At 38.5% G+C, this 19,726-nt stretch overlaps 1 protein-coding gene across 1 annotated transcript in view; it reads left to right on the top strand.

Moving 5' to 3' along the window:
* The window catches only part of LOC124604114 (structural maintenance of chromosomes protein 3), a 210,055-nt gene that overhangs the window by 161,283 nt on the left and 29,046 nt on the right, over positions 1–19,726 (top strand). Inside the window, exons 20-23 of the mRNA XM_047136451.1 lie at positions 587–730; positions 904–1,119; positions 7,016–7,152; positions 11,307–11,484. Of these exons, the coding sequence (XP_046992407.1) occupies positions 587–730; positions 904–1,119; positions 7,016–7,152; positions 11,307–11,484 (675 nt within the window). The remainder of the gene's footprint in view (positions 1–586; positions 731–903; positions 1,120–7,015; positions 7,153–11,306; positions 11,485–19,726) is intronic.

Raw genomic sequence — 19,726 nt, 5'->3', positions numbered from 1 at the left:
CCACAACTGTTTTAAGTGGCCCTTGATATCTTGTATACTGGCACTGAGATGAAGTTCACATCTGAACTGGTCCCTCACAAGTTCTATCAGGAACAATACTGTTACACAAGAAGTGACCAGAGGACACTGGATTTCCACGACATATCTTTGTGCCATCAGAATTCCCTCAATAACTACCAGCTGTGACATAAATCATACCTGATGGCTTCCCACACCATGATGCAGGAAGTACACTGACATCTGACAATGTCCTGTTAGTGCTTCACTTTTTTTTATAAGGCAATGGATATATTATTTGTGTCAGAATATGTAATGGGACCAAGTTTTCCATGTTAAACTTCTACATCTACATCCATACTCCGCAAACCACTGTGAAGTCCTTGGTAGAATATCATTTACAGATACAATATTTTCTTTGAGAAAAAATGATTTCAAATAACACGATATGTTTCATTTTTCATTGCCCTTAGAGTATTAGTGTAAAGTCCTATTACTCTTTCGCATGCTCTTTAGTATCCAGTTATAAGCATTCTGTGGCTGACTAACCAGGCAATAGTTTCTTTTGATTTATTCTGTTCTTATACAGGCTTTACAAGAGATTTCTGTAGAGGAACGTCAGCAAAAACTTAAAAATTGTAAAGCAGAATTGGAAATAATAGATAAGCGTATTGAAAATGTCAACCGTGAATTTAAAGCTGTCGAAAAGAAGGTGCAAGAAGCATTGAAGAAGGTGAGTGATAGAATTTATGTTAAGGGAGGATCAGTTGTTTGTTTCAAATTGGATAGATTACCAGTGCAATATTATTTTATTATTATAATGTTTTTGTGTCTGATTTACTTGGTTCTGTGGTCTTGCAAATTAATCACTGTATAATTAATATGCTTTTCAATTTGGTTGTGCAGCAAAAAAATGAACAAGTGGAACAAGATACTTGGAAACAGAAAGAAAAAGAAATCCAAGAAAAGATTGATGAAGATGCCAAGGACTTGGAGAAAATGGCAGCCAAACAAAATATGTTACAACAGAAAATTGCCGAATGCACAAAAAAGATTCAGGAACTTGGAGCATTGCCACCTCCAGAAATGTACCTGAAATATCAAAATATGTCAACCAAAAATGTATGTATAAATAAAATAGTTCTAGTGGTTTGCGATTGTTAATCCATGCCCCCCAGAGTAACACAAAAACTGGTGTCCAAACTGAAAGCATAATAAATGCCATGTTTGTTAGCAAACATCATGTTTAAAGAAAAAGGGGGAGGGGGGGACAGGGACACAAATAGTTTGTGCTTGGTGTCAGAGTAGGCTTATAAAAGGTAGTCATCATTGTCTCTGATAATATTATTTGTGTCCATTTATGATCCCCTCTGCAGTTTTGCATCCATTGCCCACTTTCATCTAATAAATTAGAAAATATTGTTTATTCTCATATTGTTAAGTTTTCCATTTATATTTTCCTTTGTATAAATTTTAGATCATCAATCAGATAAGCTTTATAAACATGCAATGAGGCAATGTGATGTGTATCCTTACAAATATTTGTGATATGTGAGCCATGTTTTGTACTTCGTGTTTCATTGAGCTCTGGATTCTCATTCTCATTCTCGTTGTATGCTTTTCATGTTGTGTCTTAACAATTTTCTTCTCAGTTCTTCTCCTCTTTAATTGTTAGTGGGGAGAATTTGAGACCGAATACCACATATTGCACAAGATTTCGTTACAGTCATTATGTTTCAGCACCTGTGCAGAATTATAACTGTGAATCTGCCTTTTTAATCCTGGAATTGTACTGTACATTCAGAATTCACCTGAAAAGTAATTTTGGGTCTAGATTAGATTAAAATTTACACTTTTGTGTTTGTCTTGTGTGTGGAGGGAGGGGATGCTCTTCATAAGCTGTCTGTATGGTAGGGGAAGTTTGTCATCTGCTGTACAATTGAAACTTCCTGGCAGATTAAAACTGTGTGCCCGACCGAGACTCGAACTCGGGACCTTTGCCTTTCGCGGGCAAGTACTCTACCATCTGAGCTACCGAAGCACGACTCATGCCTGGTCCTCACAGCTTTACTCCTGCCAGTATCTCGTCTCCTACCTTCCAAACTTTACAGAAGCTCTCCTGCAAACCTTGCAGAACTAGCGCTCCTGAAAGAAAAGACTACACTAGTAAGGACCAGTAGTACAGTCCCTGGCTAGCAGCCGCTTCAGTTCTATTCTGGAGTCGTGTGTGAGTCGTGCTTCGGTTACTCAGATGGTACAGCACTTGCCTGCGAAAGGCAAAGGTCCCGAGTTCAAGTCTCGGTCGGGCACACAGTTTTAATCTGCCAGGAAGTTTCATATCAGCGCACACTCCGCTGCAGAGTGAAAATCTCATTCTGCTGTACAATTGTTAAATGACAATTTTTTTTATGTTACTAGACACTATTTATGCCTAAAGGAAGATTGGGCTGTGTTTTGTTTTGTTGTTGTCTTTCCCTCATGTACAATCTTCTTAATTTCCTACATTTTTCAGTAACTGATTAACTATTGCAGAATCCACACTCTTTCACGTGTCAGTGTTTTGTAGTTTAAAACAAGGGTTGTAAATCTGTCTTTATCGCCGTACAATATGTCTGAAACCTTCCAGTGTCCCACCTCTCTTCAACTTACGTTCTCAAAATTAAATAGGGATAATACAGCATAATGTTGGCTTCATAGCCAAGATTGATTTAAAAGTCAAACCCACCACAGTAGTAAAAGAGAATGAAAAATGGATAACGAGATTAAAAAAAATTCATTCTATTGAGAAAGTTAAACATTTAATTTGGGTTGGAGACTGAAATTTCATAACAAGAAAGGAAATATATGGAAAAACTGTTGGACAACATGGACCAGAAAGGAGGGGAGGCAGTTAATAATAAAATGGGAAGTCATGTGGCAGATTTTGCACAAAGCACAATATAATTATTGCAAAATACTTGCTTTAACAGGGTGTATACGACCCGGGAGATCCGGGAAAAACCTGGGAATTTTTTCATCTGGGAGAAAACCGGGAAAAACCCGGGATATTTTTAGAATTCCGGAATTTTTCATTGTTTTAGTTTTCAGTTAAATTTTTGTAGTTTTGACTGGTAAGAACCGATACTCTCACAAAGGATATTACTGTATCCCACTACTGTAAAATAATACAATAAAACATAAAGGAGAGAAAAAAACGAAAATAACTTAAATTGCAAAGGAAATGCACCATATACAACGACGACACACAGTGCTCATGCAAGCCTCTGCCAACTGAAAATGTGTCAAAACTTTTGGAAGACCATGCAGAGCTTCATAACAAGTTGCCTCCAATGAGGGTGAAGTCGCAACTGTTTACATTTGATTTGTTTTAACAGTTACGCGCGGGCTCATGCGCATGCGCAGTTGAGTCACATCTGAGTAGTAGATTCTGCCGTTTATGGCAACAGGAATGTGGCTGTTGGCTGTGCAAGCAGTAGCAGCAAGCAGCTAGATGTTACCAGGAAAAGGTAGCGCCAAATTCATATTCTTGAGGGAAAAAAAAAACTTTCACAAAGCACCTAGCATCCAGCGCACGTTTGTCTATCGATTATTCATACGATTTTGAAACGCTTCCCTGTTGGTTTTTGAACACATTTTAAGTTTATTTCAGAATGAATCATAAGTTGACTTTTGAATGCATGCATAGTGTAAGTGATATCTCTGTCAGGAGAATCCTCGTCGCATCTAGAAATAAACTTTCCTCAGACAAAAGGGGACGGGGCTATACGAGCTGAGGGAGTAAAGCCGAACGGATGAATGCCAATCGCTGTCTGAATATGTGGTTGATTGGGTTTGCGAGTGATCAGCATTGTTATAATTACTAGCAAAATCCATAGATTCAGACTACCAGAATGGAAATTAATGACTGACAGGAATAACAGGTGAGAAAGACTACGTATTATCTTCTCGGTGTATCCAAGAAAATGTAATTTTGACAGAAAATTTTTGGCCAGATCGCTACACTAGTAAGGACCAGTAGTACAGTCCCTGGCTAGCAGCCGCTTCAGTTCTATTCTGGAAGTAACGCGGAAAAGAAAACGTGTTGTTCGAACACGTAATAACGCCTAACCGGAAAATAATCGCGGGATAACTAAACCTGTGATTCTGGCAGGGTTAGTGAAGTTAATCAGCGAACAAATTTTGACAGTGGCAGCAATAGCTACAGAATTGGTGATGACAAGATTGTTTGTTAGAACGAGGAAGGAGAAGAAACGGGGACATCACACAAATTATGGAAGAATAAGACGATTCCAAATTTATATAAAAATTTCGTAATACTACTTTTCGATCTCATGCTTGATAAGCTGGTGTGTATGAATGAAATGTGAAATTATTTCCTAACATAAAGTATTTTGCTTGTAGTAGGTTTAATAGGCATTTGATATTGGTACTTATTGGATTGTATTCTGTCATGTTATAAAAATGGCCATTTGTTCCAAAACAGTCTCGTTTATTTGGTTTGTTACAAAATTGCTGCCATATTAGAAAGGCCTATTTTGTTTTATCTAGCAGACAGTGACAAAATAGACGTAATCGGATCGAGAAACCACACCAGTCTTTGGTATTATTTGTATTAACAGCTATTTCAGTATTAGATAACGACATTTTGATTTTTCATGTAACAAAATGTTTGACGAATTTTGGTGACGTAATAGATTCTTTCACAGAAATGAAAGGACACCATGTAAAGCTGTAGCAAAGTTAGAGAAAAAAAATGCTAGGAGCTAAGGATTGAAGAAATGCATAATTTCTTTTGTCTTTATTGGTTTTATGTAGCCTATATTTAATTTTATGTCACACAAAACAACAAGTTATTAACTAATAAGCAATAAAGAGTTCATATTTCCTGAAGAGTTCTTGTTCTCTAGATTACAAATAATCCCATCCGCTATTAATTGCGAGATTTTTTTAAAAGAGGGGCAGGCTGTTAAACCAGCCGACTGGGAGCAGGAGAGACACCATAAGACATTTCAGTTTCCACTCTCCTGAATATAGTTTGGACGTGCGGCAGAAAAATGCTTTATTAATAGGCGTGGCACTGCGCTTTGGCGTACTTGCGACCAAATAAAATGTCTTTCCTCCAGTACATATGTTTTCTGTTTCAGACTTTTCGGAAATATGTGCACTACAAGATGAACATATTTTGAAAATTCGATTTTTTTTAATATCGACCCGGTTCGCAAATGTCGTAGATCCGGGCTGACGCGCAGAGCAGTCTGAGTTATAGTGGGTAGTCTCCACGTGACCCGCGTTTACATTTAGTGATTTTGCTGTTTCCTCTTCGTTTACTCTCACGTCAAATGAAAACAAAACGGATATCTGTGGCTGGGAGCTATCAAGTGAATTAAAACACATTCACATAATTACGGAAGGTTGAAATATGTCATTAGTTTCAGATTTTATTTTATTTCCAACTTTCTGACAGTCAAGCATCTATCACCTTGCAGAACAATGAAGTTATTTTTGTCTGTTTGCTAAAGAAATTTGACTTTTGTTAACCTTTTCCACAGTACTGGCTAGTTTCAACTGTTCACTGCATTTCAAGTGCACGTTTTCATTTTATAGCACGTATGGCATTATGCCATAATAAAGAACCAAACATGATATAATACAATACTGGAATACTGGTACTTCAAGAAAATTTACATCCCAAAAACCACACTGAAAAGCTTAATATCAGGTCGAGGTCTACTTGATTGGGAATCTGGACATACGAATGTGCCCTGTATGCACTTTAAATGTGCGCATTTTAATATGGTTCACAAAATTCCGATGCTCTTGCAGTATCCTCTGGTGTCTTGTTTCTTTTATGACTTAATGTATGATCTTTCAATGTTTTACACGTACGTACATAGGGGCTTCCTACATCATGACAGCTACCCAAGCTTGGTGTCGCCTGTTATCTGCGCTCCCTGGCAACTTCTGAAATGAACCTATTTCTAACAGGTCGCGGGAAAATATTGCTAATAGTGGCTTGAAAAGCGCTACTTTCAAAGTAAATATTCTTTTACGTAAGTTGAACTATGTGCAAGAATGTACCATGAATTTATAAAATCACAGAGCGTTTGACTCTTATTTAAAAATTAACTCTTTGATGACGAGTCATTTAGAAGAATTTCGAACCCCGAAGATCAGACATTTACGTCATTATTAAAAATTTTACTGGCACATTTGTGTGATATACCTTAAAGCGTAACACACGCAAAAAAGATCAACGGCATATGCGAAAGCTTAGCTTCTCTTGCAGCTTGAGACCAATATTATATGTGAAAGCTTTTCTTTTCTTGTAGCAACACTATATATATTAATTTAAACTATTAACTTTCCCTGTTCGTGCTACTTAACAGTGATGTTGCTGTTGGCTGACTACAGCACGTGAATATCCGCTGTCATCGACTGGCGAGATCATGTGACATGAGCTACGAACGGCTTACAAAAGCGCATCGAAATCTCGATTTCAATGATTCGGAAAGTAACATGCGGTGTTTGGTGGAATTCCAATGTATGCTTTCGTAATACGAAAATACGCAGCGTACATGTTGCTGCACATCAAAGATATTTCCAAAACTTGTCTTTTTCCCTGAGTTTCGTCTTCTAAAGTGCCTGAAAATTGTACGCCCGTGCATAAAACCATAACCATTCAAAGGGTTGATAAGGGAAAATATACTGTCATCCGGGAGAAAGTGTATTTTTAACCGGGAAAAATCCGGGAATTTTTTTTCCTTGTCCACGTATACACCCTGTTTACGTATGTTGTTTTACAGCTCGTACAACATCGATATTTTAACATTACATGCTATGAAGTATACATACCACAGACAAGCTGAAAATATCTACTTTAATGTCTTGTATGGGACATTTCTGATACACAGGAATTATGCATTTTACAATTATTTGTCCTCTGCGCAAATTTTGTGCTGTTACTTAAGGTATTTTGTTTATATTATATACATGTTAAACTTTGTGTGTGTTTTTGCAGCTCTTTAAAGAAATGGAGAAAGCAAACAGCCAGCTAAAAAAATACAGCCATGTTAACAAGAAGGCTCTTGATCAGTTTATGAGTTTCTCTGATCAGAAAGAAAAATTAATGAAGCGCAAAGAAGAACTCGACAGGGGGTGAGTATCCATTTTCATATTAGGAAAAAATTATTTTTGATTCATGTGATAACATGGCTTTGATATTATAAAATGACGAATTCAGAAAAGTTCATGCTAGTTAACATTATAGTTTGCTTTGCATTTTCCCTTTGCTCTTGAAGCATCTTGAGTTCATGAATTATTGTAAGTTTTTGTGCACATATTGCAACAGTATTTGTAATTAATACAAAATTTAAAGAAGAATGATTAAGTGGGTCTCATGTGCTGCGTGAGAGAGAGAGAGAGACTCAGTTATTGTAGGTTAACTCCCCCCCCCCCCCTCCCCCCCAACCTCTTCACCATGTTGTATCGCTTATGTAAGTGTTTTGATGCTGTATGATAAACTATTCAAAAGTAGATTTAATAATACCCTCCCCTCATGATATAAGTATATATTAATAATATGCTCCCCTTGTAGTACAAATTTGTATCCTTGTTTGTTTTCATAAAGTGATCTCATGCAACACTAAAGCTGACTTATGTATATGGAAGCAGCTCAGTTTAAGTCCTAATCTTATCAGCTTAACGAAAGTTTTTTTGTAGTTTCTTAAAATAGCTCTTTTTGAACACTCCAACATTTCAGGAATTTTGCACTTTCAAATGTTTATATCTGCCCTCAAATTTTTATCATTATTCATCTAGTTGTTTGTTCAAATCTACTCTCAGCTGTCAATTATCTGCCTTCAGTTCTTGATTTATTTCTCATAAAAACTGGTTAGTTATATTATCCTTTTGTACGATATTAACAGTATTGTTGTCCATTTGTGCACCTCACAATTTAGTGTCTGCATTCAAATTTGAATTTTTTCTTTCAGTTGTTTCTAGTGTCATTTGTATTAGCTAACCCTATTTCATTAATAACATTCATGTGTTAATGCTATCCTGTTGGAAAGAGTTCTTATCATTAATTACATTAGTATTCACACCTTGGCTTGTCACTGTTAATTCAACTTGCACACTGCACATCCAATTTATGTAACCAAGGTAGACATTTGCAGTCTACATCCTTCTCCTATCGAAAATTGCTTGAAAAATTGAGGTGCTGTTGAAAATTTTAAGTTCATTCACTATTCATTGATGCTGACCGAGCTCGGGATCTGAAGAATACTGCAGTCCGCATCACCTTTGCCATCAATCTCCATGTATAACGTTCTCCCACTATGCTGTTATTCCATCATTTACCCATAATTATCACCCATATTTCTAGTATTTAGATTTCTTCTGGTTTTTTGGGATGGTTTAATAGGAATATGATTCTGGAAAGATTCCATTAGGTAATGTTGAAACACGATTAACATAAATAGTGATCATCGTTCAAAACTAAACTATGCTAAATTCATTACATTCAACAGTCTATGATGTGCCATGTTTTTGTTGTCCATCCTTTCATAGTGTAACTATATTTAATCACAATAAACAAATACATTTACTTCCATTCTATCTGTGTTGTTAAGCACGAAAGACATGTTTTCTCAACTTGGTGCATATAGGGTGTAGAGAATGGGATTACAGTCTTGTTGCTTGATTTATCTATGTTGCAGCCATATATCACTTGAAAATAGCTTTTTGAAAAGAGAGCATCTTGAGGCAGCAATTCTATCCTATCAACTGAAAAATGTTTGTTGGGTGACAGCCGTCACTACCACATGCTGTATTTTACGGTGATTTCAGTAACTTAATATGCATTTTTTGTTTTGCTGCAAAAACAATTCAGGAGTGTAGTGAAATAAATATCAAGTAAGGTCTGTATACTGAGAAAGTGCCAGTGAATCAAAATAATGTACAAAGATTGTTTGAAGGGCAGAGAGATAGTAAAAAAAGCAAAAATTGAAATTATTCATGTAGTATGGTGCTCAGGCATGTCCTGACATGAACTTCACCACTACTCAGAAATGAATGGAATCTTTTGAAACTTTGTATAGTGCTCATCAATTTATTCTGACTGAAAGGAATATTTTGAGTGCATTTTTGACAGAGAAATTGACACCAGGCCACATTTATAATTTAAATGTGATTCTTCATTTTAACCTCGTTTGTTGGAGCAAATCTTTAGCATTGAAGCTTGATGATTTGGCTGAAATTACTCAAATCATTCATTATTTAGGATGTTGCATACATGGTGTCTGACGATTAGGACCATGAAGAAACAATGGGGGAAACTAAGGTAAGGTCTGTGTTTGTTCAAAAAATAATAAGTAATAGCAGTAGCTGTGTTTCATCACAGTGTTGTTATAACATCAGTCCAGCATCTGTACTGCTGAACTTAAAGAAAAAATCTCTATTCATGTGTAACTGCAACGAAAGGCAACAATGGCAGTGGGTAGAGTACTGGGGCACCCGAATTAATTTCGGCATGTATTTCAGTGTCACAGATACAGGCTGTGGGAAGGAACAATCCTACTGCAACCGCAGTAGATGACATGCGTAGATGCTATACAGCAGCTGACCCTTATCACACCACAGTCCAGCACCATTCAAGATCATTTTTATGAAATGATTTTATGATTACACTGCTGCCAGCCAGCATCCTTTCTCTGAAACGGGACAGGAGAACGATTCTCTCTTAAGAATACAACAAAAAATTATACTAAATGATTTGAATGGAAATTTCAAAAAAACTTTTCATAATTTTCTTAGAACTTTCTTAAATTGCACATTAGCCAACTTTTGAGCTACTACAGACTCATCAGATGGTGGGTATTTGCAGGAACTTTTTATTTCGTATCAAGTGCAACCATAACTAGTTCAGAATAACAAAATTGCATTTGCAATTTGTCCTTTAATTTGTTGTTTCTGTAGGCAAATTTCTTTTTATGATTAGTTTCAATCAATATATAATGAAATTCCTTTTGTTTACATACGAAGTTACACATCAGAATACTGATGTATCAAAGTATTCTGTGTGTAATTCTGCATGGGCATGATAGATTGCATACTTAGCTATGTAGATCTGAAGCTGAACAAATACTAATTGAAACTAATTATGAAAAGGAAAGTTGCTACTCACCATATAGCAGAGATGCTGAGTCTTAGATAGGCACAACAAAAAGACTGTCACAAATAAAGCTTTCGGCCCATAAGGCCTTCGTCAAAAATACACACGCGTACACACACTCACTCACACAAACGCAACTCACACATACATGACTGCAGTCTCGGGGCAAGGCTACAGTTGCCTGAGACTGCAGTCATATCTGTGTGTGTGTGTGTGTGTGTGTGTGTGTGTGTGTGTGTGTGTGTGTGTGTGTGTCGTCTGTTTTTGACAAAGACAGTTTCATATAAAGGACAGACAACTTCTAATCCTATCTCCTTTTGGAAACAAAAGATGGAAAAAATGTTTGTGTGAAAAGAATGTATTTTCCTTCAATATAAAAAATATTGTCACTGAGAAAGGCTGTGTTTCATTGCACCATTTCGTAGGGAAAAAAAGACTATTCTTTCATATGCAGTAAGCAGACTTAGTTCTGTGCAGTAGTGCCTGGTACACAAAATTCAGAAAAACTGAAAAAGCACGATATCAGCCAGTCAAACAGCATCCTAGCCCAGTCCTCGAAGTGTTAACATGCAATAGAGAGTTCACATTGCAGGCATGTAATTGTTTTATCACTTTTGTATTCACCTCTGCTCCTAGTTTCAGACATTCTGTTCCATAAAAAGTTGCTGTAAATACCTACTATCTGATAATGGGCGTGCAGTAGCTTGAAAGCTGGTTCATGAGAAAATGAAAAGTTTTAGAAAAAGTGTAAGGTGACTGCTCTCATTTTTCAAGCACATTGCCCATTGCCCCTGATTTTATCACAGCCACCATGTTCAACATCTAGAATGATTTAGACAAAAAGAAGCATGCAATTATTGCTTCTGATTGTATCATAAAGCATTTGTTATAATATGTAACGTTAAATCAGAGTTACCCATAACTTTTTCTACTACTTTTGATTATCTGACCACTTCCAGCGATATATGACTACAACATAGATAAATCAAGCAACAAGACTAATCCCATTCTCTACACCCTATATGCACCAAGTTGTGAAAACATGTCAGTGTCGGTAAAAACTAGGTTGTACAGTAGTTTCATATTATCTGAGCAAACATTTTGCTTTGTTAGTGTAAAATTATTGTTTATATTTCAGAGATGAAAAAATTAAGGAACTCATGTCAGTTTTGGAGCAACGTAAATATGAAGCTATAGAGTTCACATTCAAGCAGGTATCAAAATACTTCAGTGAAGTGTTTCAGAAGCTTGTACCAGGTGGTCACGCCCAGCTCGTAATGAAGAAGAATGATGATGAAACAGGAGGACCACAGGAAGTAAGTTTCTGATGATGTTTGGTTACTTGTTCCAATAGTGAAAAGTCAAATGTGTGTGTGTGTGTGTGTGTGTGTGTGTGTGTGTGTGTGTGTGTTGGGGCTTATGGGCGCTCAACATCGAGGTTATCAGTGCCCAAAAGTCAAATATGTTGTATGTAGTGAATGTGGAGTGTATTGGCAAGTATTCAACATTTGCTGTGCTTCGATATGAGGATCCATTTGTATCCAGTGGCTCTTCAAAGAGTAATTCATTTAGTTTGCTGTTCTCTACAACAACAAAAAAGCCTCTATGGCTTTATGATATAAGACTACATTTCGAGGTAAATTCACATATATTCAGTGATGTACGTATAAAAGCAGTAATAAATGGTTTATCTGGCCCAGATTTAAATGCTGACCAGTTAGGTTCAGATCATAGAAAGAATGTATCACAGAAACATAAACAGTGACTCAACACAGCATGTAGACAAATAATAAGAAGGCAGTGTGTGTTGCTGGAAAATTTAACTCTTTCTTAAACGTATTTCTACAGCACTTTGAATCTTGTTTTCGCCTAAAACAAACCTGTGTAAAACTGCACAGACCAGGCTAAATTTAAGAGTTGAAACTCCAATACCACCAGTATTCTAATATCCTCTCATCTGTTATTAATACTGTAAAAAATGCAAGGTCTCCCATTATCCTCAAAACAGGTAGGTCCCTTTCATCTTAGGGTCTGAGTGACATGCCCTGCCTTCAAACCTCCCCCCAGTCTTGAATAAGCTGTAGTAACACCATCTATAAAATTGCAGAGGCAAACAACCTCTGTTAACAGACCCATTTCACTCTCTCCAGGCTTTTCAAATGTTTCTGATAAATTAGCCTATGGTAGCACACTGACTCATTTTTCTGAACCCAACTAGTAGGCTTTCGCGTTGCCTTCCGTAAAATGTTCTCCATAAAGGGAGCCATACAAGATGTAGCCAGTGAAGTTTTTGGCATACCTAAGCAAGAAAAACTATCCAGTTGGTATGTTCTGTGACCTTGTCAAAACCTATTACTGTGTGTACTACAAAATTTTGCTTGGCAAATTAAAATGTCATGGTATCCCTTTGACATGGATGGAGTCTTTGCTGGACAGACTATGTCACAGGAATGAAACTAACATCGTAGTGGGGGAATGTAACATGGGGGACCCCTAAAGAATCAGTACTGGATGTGGTCTTGTTCTTAACCAAAATAGATTATCTTTCAAGTACATTAGAGAATAAACTATAATGTTTGCTGATGACAGTCGTCATAATCAAGGAACCAGTTTGAAACTTAGCCTTACCTACCACACACAGCTCAACTGATTGCTGAACAGGCGTACAGCTGGTTCTCACCAGACAATGTAAGTCTTAATCATACAAAGAAATAACAACAAGCGAGAATGACCTTTTCTTACCAGAAGTGGACATTAATGGCAGTATACTATACGAAACACTGTGTGTAAAATTTATGTGAGGCCCAACAGTATAATAAGTTTACATATTGTCAACACTCGGATAAACTTATGTGTACTTAACAAATGATACACTTTTCAGATAATGATGTTTCATTAGTAAGTAAACAACAAGATACACAACTGATGCGACATGTAGTACTATAGTCTCCTTTTTTATTGCTACATAATGCGTATCTGGTGACCCACACATCAATGTTGTGCCATCGCAGGACCACTGGAGAGTGCAGTCTTCCCAACATTGATTGTTTGCAACATTGCCAATGGATATGTGTGGAGTAATCTGCGAACTGAGGTTGCTACGCCACACCCCTACAAGGAAAAGAGAAAAAAAAATGTTTTTACTGACTTGGACTAAGAATGTCCGCTGGGTCGAAACAGAACCTCACTTTCCATTTCTGCGTTCATGTTGTGGCTGGGTAACAGTGGGTTGGCTGGTGTTTCAAGGTGACTGCTGGATCTGGACAGGTAGTGTCTGGTCAATTTCCAGACGAGCGACACTGTGCTGGATGACATGGGAATGCTGTCAGCTGTAAGGTGGCAGATGTTCTGCATCTTGTGATGGCCAGCATTTCGGTGGCGTCTTCCACACTCAGATAAGCTGGCTTGCACTGATCGATGGCACTACTGCTTCCACTACTCCTTTATTGTGGAGATAGAGTGTTCTATCATTTTGTCCTGTAACTGATTGTGGGTCTTGGTAGAGCAGCTCCAGTGCTCTACATGTTTATTTTTTTATTTATTTATTTATTGTTCCGTGGGACCAAATTAAGGAGAAGTCTCCATGGTCATGGAACAAGTCAATACATGAAATTATAACATGATATTAGAAACAGATAAAATGAAATATAAAAAAACATATTCAGGTGACAAGTCGTAAGTTTAAATAAAGAAAATCAACAATGTAACACTGGAATTTGCTTAATTTTTTAGCTCTTCCAGGAGCTCCTCGGCAGAATAGAAGGAGTGAGCCATGAGGAAACGCTTCAGTAGACTTAAAAGAGTTTGGGCTACTGCTAAGATTTTTGGGTTCTTGTGGTAGCTTATTGAAAATGGATGCAGCAGAATACTGCACTCCTTTCTGCACAAGAGTCAAGGGAGTGCATTCCACATGCAGATTGGATTTGTGCCTAGTATTAACTGAGTGAAAGCTGCTAACTCTTGGGAATAGGCTAATATTGCTAACAACAAATGACATTAAAGAAAATATATACTGTGAGGGCAATGTCAGAATTCCCAGATTATTGAGTAGGGGTCGACAAGAGGTTCTCGAACTTACACCACATATAGCTCGAACAGCCCGTTTTTGAGCCAAAAATACCCTTTTCGAATCAGAAGAATTACCCCAAAAAATAATACCATACGACATAAGTGTATGAGAATATGCGAAGTAGACTACTTTTCGTGTTGAACTGTCACTTATTTCAGATACTGTTGTAATGGTAAATAAAGCAGCATTTAGTTTCTGAACAAGATCTTGGACATGGACTTTCCACAACAGCTTACTATCTATCCGAACGCCTAGGAACTTGAACTGTTCCGTCTCGCTTATAATATGCCCATTCTGTCTGATAAAAATATCGGTTCTTGTTGAATTGTGAGTTAGAAACAGTAAAAACTGAGTCTTACTGTGATTTAACATCAAATTATTTTCCACAAGCCACATACTTATTTCATGAACTACATTATTTGATACTGTTTCAATATTACATACAAGATCCTTCACTACCAAGCTGGTGTCATCAGCAAACAGAAATATTTTTGAATCACCTGTAATACTAGAAGGCATATCATTTATATAAATAAGAAACAGCAGTGGCCCCAGCACCGACCCTTGGGGAACGCCCCACTTAACAGTGCCCCATTGGGACTGAACATCACTACCACTCTCAATATTACGGAGAATTACCTTCTGCTTTCTGTTCTTAAAGTAAGAGGCAAACCAATTGTAAGCTACTCCCCTTACTCCATAATGGTCCAACTTCTGCAGTAATATTTTGTGGTCAACACAGTCAAAAGCCTTCGTTAAATCAAAGAAAACACCTAGCGTTCGCAACCTTTTATTTAATCCGTCCAAAACCTCACAGAGAAAAGAGAATATAGCATTTTCAGTTGTTAAACCATTTCTAAAACCAAACTGAACATTTGACAGCAAATTATGTGAATTTAAATGCTCCAGCAACCTTGTATATACAACCTTCTCGATAACTTTAGCAAACACCGATGGCATAGAAATAGGTCTAAAATTGTCAACATTATCAGTGTCTCCGTTTTTGTAAAGTGGCTTCACTACCGAGTACTTTAATTGGTCAGGAAACCGACCACTCCTAAAGGAAAAGCTACAGATATGGCTAAGTACTGGGCTAACATACATAGAACAATACTTCAGTATTCTGCTAGATACCCCGTCATATCCATGAGAGTCCTTGGTCTTTAGTGATTTAATTATTATCTCAATCTCCCTCTTGTCAGATTTAATTATTATCTCAATCTCCCTCTTGTCAGTATCATGGAAGAGCATTTCAGGTAACAGTCTCGGAACACTTTTTTCTAAGAGCGCTATATGGTTCCCTGTTGGGACTAGGTTTCTATTTAGTTCACCTGCTATATTCAGAAAGTGATTATTAAATACTGTACATATATGCGACTTAGCAGTATCACGGACATTCCCACTACGTACTGATTCTATATCCTCGACCTGTCTCTGCAGACCAGCCACTTCCTTTACGATGTTGGAGGAAAGCAAGCTCCGTTGTTTCCAGATCTTTGAAAACAAAGGTAGCCTGTTTTCTGTTGTGTTGTTCTGCTCGGTCACATGGCCTCCATTTGCTTCCAAAGTTCTGTGAGGAAATTTGAGTAGGGAACAGGGGGCAAGGTTGTTCCTTGAAAAACTCTCCTGGTAGACACAGAGGCTCACCATACATCATTTCGTTTGGTGATGTCTTTGAAGGTCTTCTTTTAATGCACTGTGCAAGCCTAACAGCCCTACCAGGAGGATGTCAATCCACAAGTCTGTCACGCAGCACATTATAGCTGCCTTCAAGGAATGGTGTAGGCACTCCATAATGCCGTTTACTGCTGTGTGATATGATGATGTCCTTGTCGGATGTATCCCGTACAGCTGTGACACTGCACAAAAGATTTCTGCCTCCCACTGTGTACCCTAGTCAGAAGTCACTTTCTGGAGACAATCAAAATATGAAATCCAACCAGTGATGAAGGCACGCACCTTGTTCTCGGCAGCTTTGTGTTTCCAGTGGTAATACCTTTGGCCACTTGGTGTACCTGTCAAGCACCATGAGGCAGTACCAGTAGCTATGTCCAACTGGCAGAGGTCCTACCAAGGCCAGGTGTGTGTGTGTGTGTGTGTGTGTGTGTGTGTGTGTGTGTGTGTGTGAAAAAATTGAGCCTTTGGAATGTCAAAAACTTCCGAGTGGAGCCCGTACATGCCGTGTTACTTTCCACACGGGCAGGCAGTGCATGTCTGAGTCCATATATGGCAGTCCTGGTTACCGGGTCACACAAAATGCTGTGGATGTCTTTTTGAGTCCATGCAGAGAATTGAAAACCTGTCGTCGTTGAACCGTAAAATTTAAACTTTCAAAATCGTTTCTTAAAGAATTTACTTTATTTACTGGTGATTCATCAATAACTTTGACACATTTAATCACACTAGATGAGTGTGGAAGTAGTTGCCAGGAAGTAACTGATGGAAAATTACCTTTAACAAATGTGAATTTGTTCCTAAAAGCTTTTTCAAAACAGATTTAAAATTATAAGCAGAAAGCACACTTTAAATATCAAGTCACAGTTTAACAAATGTGAATTTTATTCCTAAAGCCTTTTCAAAACAGATTTAAAATTATAAGCAGAAAAGCACACTCAAAATATCAAGTCACAATATAACAAATGTGAATTTTATTCGTAAAAGCCTTTTTAAAACATTTAAAACTATAAGCAAAAAACACCCTCGAAATATCAAGCTACAGTTTTATTTAGAGGCAAGAACAATATTAACAGTAGGAGCCTTCGGGCTGAGAAGCTTGCCTGCTCCCTTTCAACATGGCTGTAGTCATGACCGCTCACAACAACCTCTGAAAAAGTACACTGGTGCAAATCTGCAACACACCAGATTACTTTAAACAAAAATTTTAACTCATACAAACATGTAAACTATGCACCCCGTAAGAGGAATGGAAATGGTACAACCCTCAAATTATTTGCCACCAAAAGTGAATTTTTTTTTAAAAAGGCCTCTTACGGTGGAACGGTGGCAAGCTTATAACCTAAAATGACTATCCATAAAATGCAGACTTATATAAAATGTACAACATGCTCTACCTTACACATGTACCACCCCCCATGTCTGGCGAAGACGTGGTGCAGGACCCCCAAAACCCTGTCCCGAACCGTCTGCTGCCAGCCGCTTCAACGGATGCAGGAAAGCGCGCCGGTCTCACGGCGTCGCAGCTGGCACCGGGCAGACTGATGTCATAGGTTGGCTCCTTCTGCTCTCATGTCGGCCACAAAGCCACTACCCCTTGCTATACGGCGCGGCCCACTGGACTGCCATGGTGACCTCACATGCGCCGACACTCAAGACGGACAAGTCATCTTGTGTCCTAGTGCGTGACCGATCAACCGATCGATCCAACCACCAATGCCCATTGCCTAAACAAACTTGAGCAGACTGGCGGCCTAACACATACTAGCACTCCAGACGACAAACAGACACTGACTGCCGCACAAATGCAAACGAGAGATAGACCAGCAACCGGTGACGAGTAACTGACCCAGACTCACTCCGCCTGACCAACTGACTAGACTCACCGAGATCGACAGACTCCCCCCCCCCCCCCCTCGAGACTCACTGCCTCAGACTTACAGAGTGACCCACACTGACCGACCCAGACTAACTTAGCTGACCAACTGACCAGATTCACAGACTCACCCAGGCTGACTAACTGACCAGACTCACCCAGGCTGACAGACTGCCCTGGCTGACCAACTGCCTCCGACTTACTTCCCCTAGCGAGCTTATCACGCCTCGTAAATGCACGTGAACAGGCAACCTTTCCCCTTTTCCACCAGAGGGAGACACCAAAGCTGCGATTGCCACAGCGGCGCCACCGCCAGAAACGGAAAGCAACTGCTTTACACTACACGCTGCGGCAAGCTCTTTGAAACAGCAAATTTTACTACGGCTCAGTTGTAGAAGGGCAGATACATGTGGCTGCTGTCACTCGTCTGACAGGCTTCAAATGCTGCCTGCAGATCATCAATCCAAGTGACAGTTTTGGTGCCATATAATTTGGGGCAAGTGAGGAATAGCATGGAGTAGCACCTGGGCTGCATCAGCTCAGGGTAAAAAACGATGGTAAAAGTTTTATGAGGCCCAGGTAGCAAAGCACTTCACACAATGTTTTTGGAGCCGCATAAGCTGTAAGTGTGGTGATGTGCTCAGCTGGTAGATAAGTATTGGTAGCATAAACCCAAGGTCCAAGGAATGTCACTTCATTAACACCAATAGTACAGTTCGCTGGATTGATGAGTAGTCATCAAACCTTTGGTGCTGAAAAATCTGTGGTGCATTCCACAAGCCATACAACATGTATGAGAATTCAAACACTCCGAAGGACGTAGTTATTGCAGTTTTATGGATGTCATCTGTTGCAACTGGTGTTTGGTTGTAGCTTTCATTTTGTCCAACATCTAGAAAATTATGTGCCTCACCAGTTGGTAAACAAAATCTCCAGGCACAGGGATGGCAGTTATCACTGAAACAACTGATTTTCAGTTAGTTGTTTTTTTTTTTTTTTTTTTTTTTTTTTTTTTTTTTTTTTCTTCGTAGCTTGTCCACCGTTCGCTGCTTTCTTGATAAGTTTTAAATGGTTAAATACTACCAAAAAAATCACCAGTATTCACCTACTGATTTTAATTTTTTGGAACTCTGCCCAAAAATCATTTTGTAATCAGGGATGGTAGCTCTACTTGGGCATTATGAGTTGTCAATGCTGAAGGTTGAAAACTGAGGTTGAGTAACTCTGTTTTTCATGTGGATTTGTCCATTTTCAAGTAGACCAAGGTGTATTATGTACACACAGGCAGCAGATCAGCTACTTTATATTTCTATTATATACTATGTATGAATAGTTGTTAATTTATTACCGTTACCATAATTGCCTTCTTCTTTTATTATTTCATAGAAATTGCAGACAAATCTGTAATCTTTTAGAGTACACCAAGTATTACACTTCATTACTGTGTCACTTCGTAAATATTTCCAGACTGGGGTGATGCCACTCTGATATACAAATTACGTCCAGTGACAACATTGAGACAAGAAGGGGCAAGTCTTGCACACTGCCTGTACTCTTGTACCATCTAATAGGCCGCACCACATGGGAACATATAAATAGTTTGTTTTATACCAGGTGTAGGGAAGAGGCCCAATTGCTTTTTGATGACAGTGCTGAGCCTGCTTGGATTATTGCTTTCGTGATGCATAGTTTATGGGGAGGGCCAGCCATCTGGGCTTGAGAAAGCAGGAGAACTGGACATGGTCCTGATGTGATTCTCTGTTGAGTGGTGAGGCAATGACGGCACTCCAGCAGGTCACATGACTGAGGGTAACTCATTTAGCAAGCACGCCTGTGGCAGTGGTATGTCAAATAAGTGTATTGACAGGTAGCTGCACTGTGTGGGTGGCAAGCACATGACCCTATCTGGAATGGAAGCATTCCTTACATCCACGATGAG

Source organism: Schistocerca americana, chromosome 1 (assembly GCF_021461395.2).
Source record: "Schistocerca americana isolate TAMUIC-IGC-003095 chromosome 1, iqSchAmer2.1, whole genome shotgun sequence".
Lineage (NCBI taxonomy): Eukaryota > Metazoa > Arthropoda > Insecta > Orthoptera > Acrididae > Schistocerca > Schistocerca americana.
This window is presented reverse-complemented; position numbering and strand designations above follow the sequence as displayed.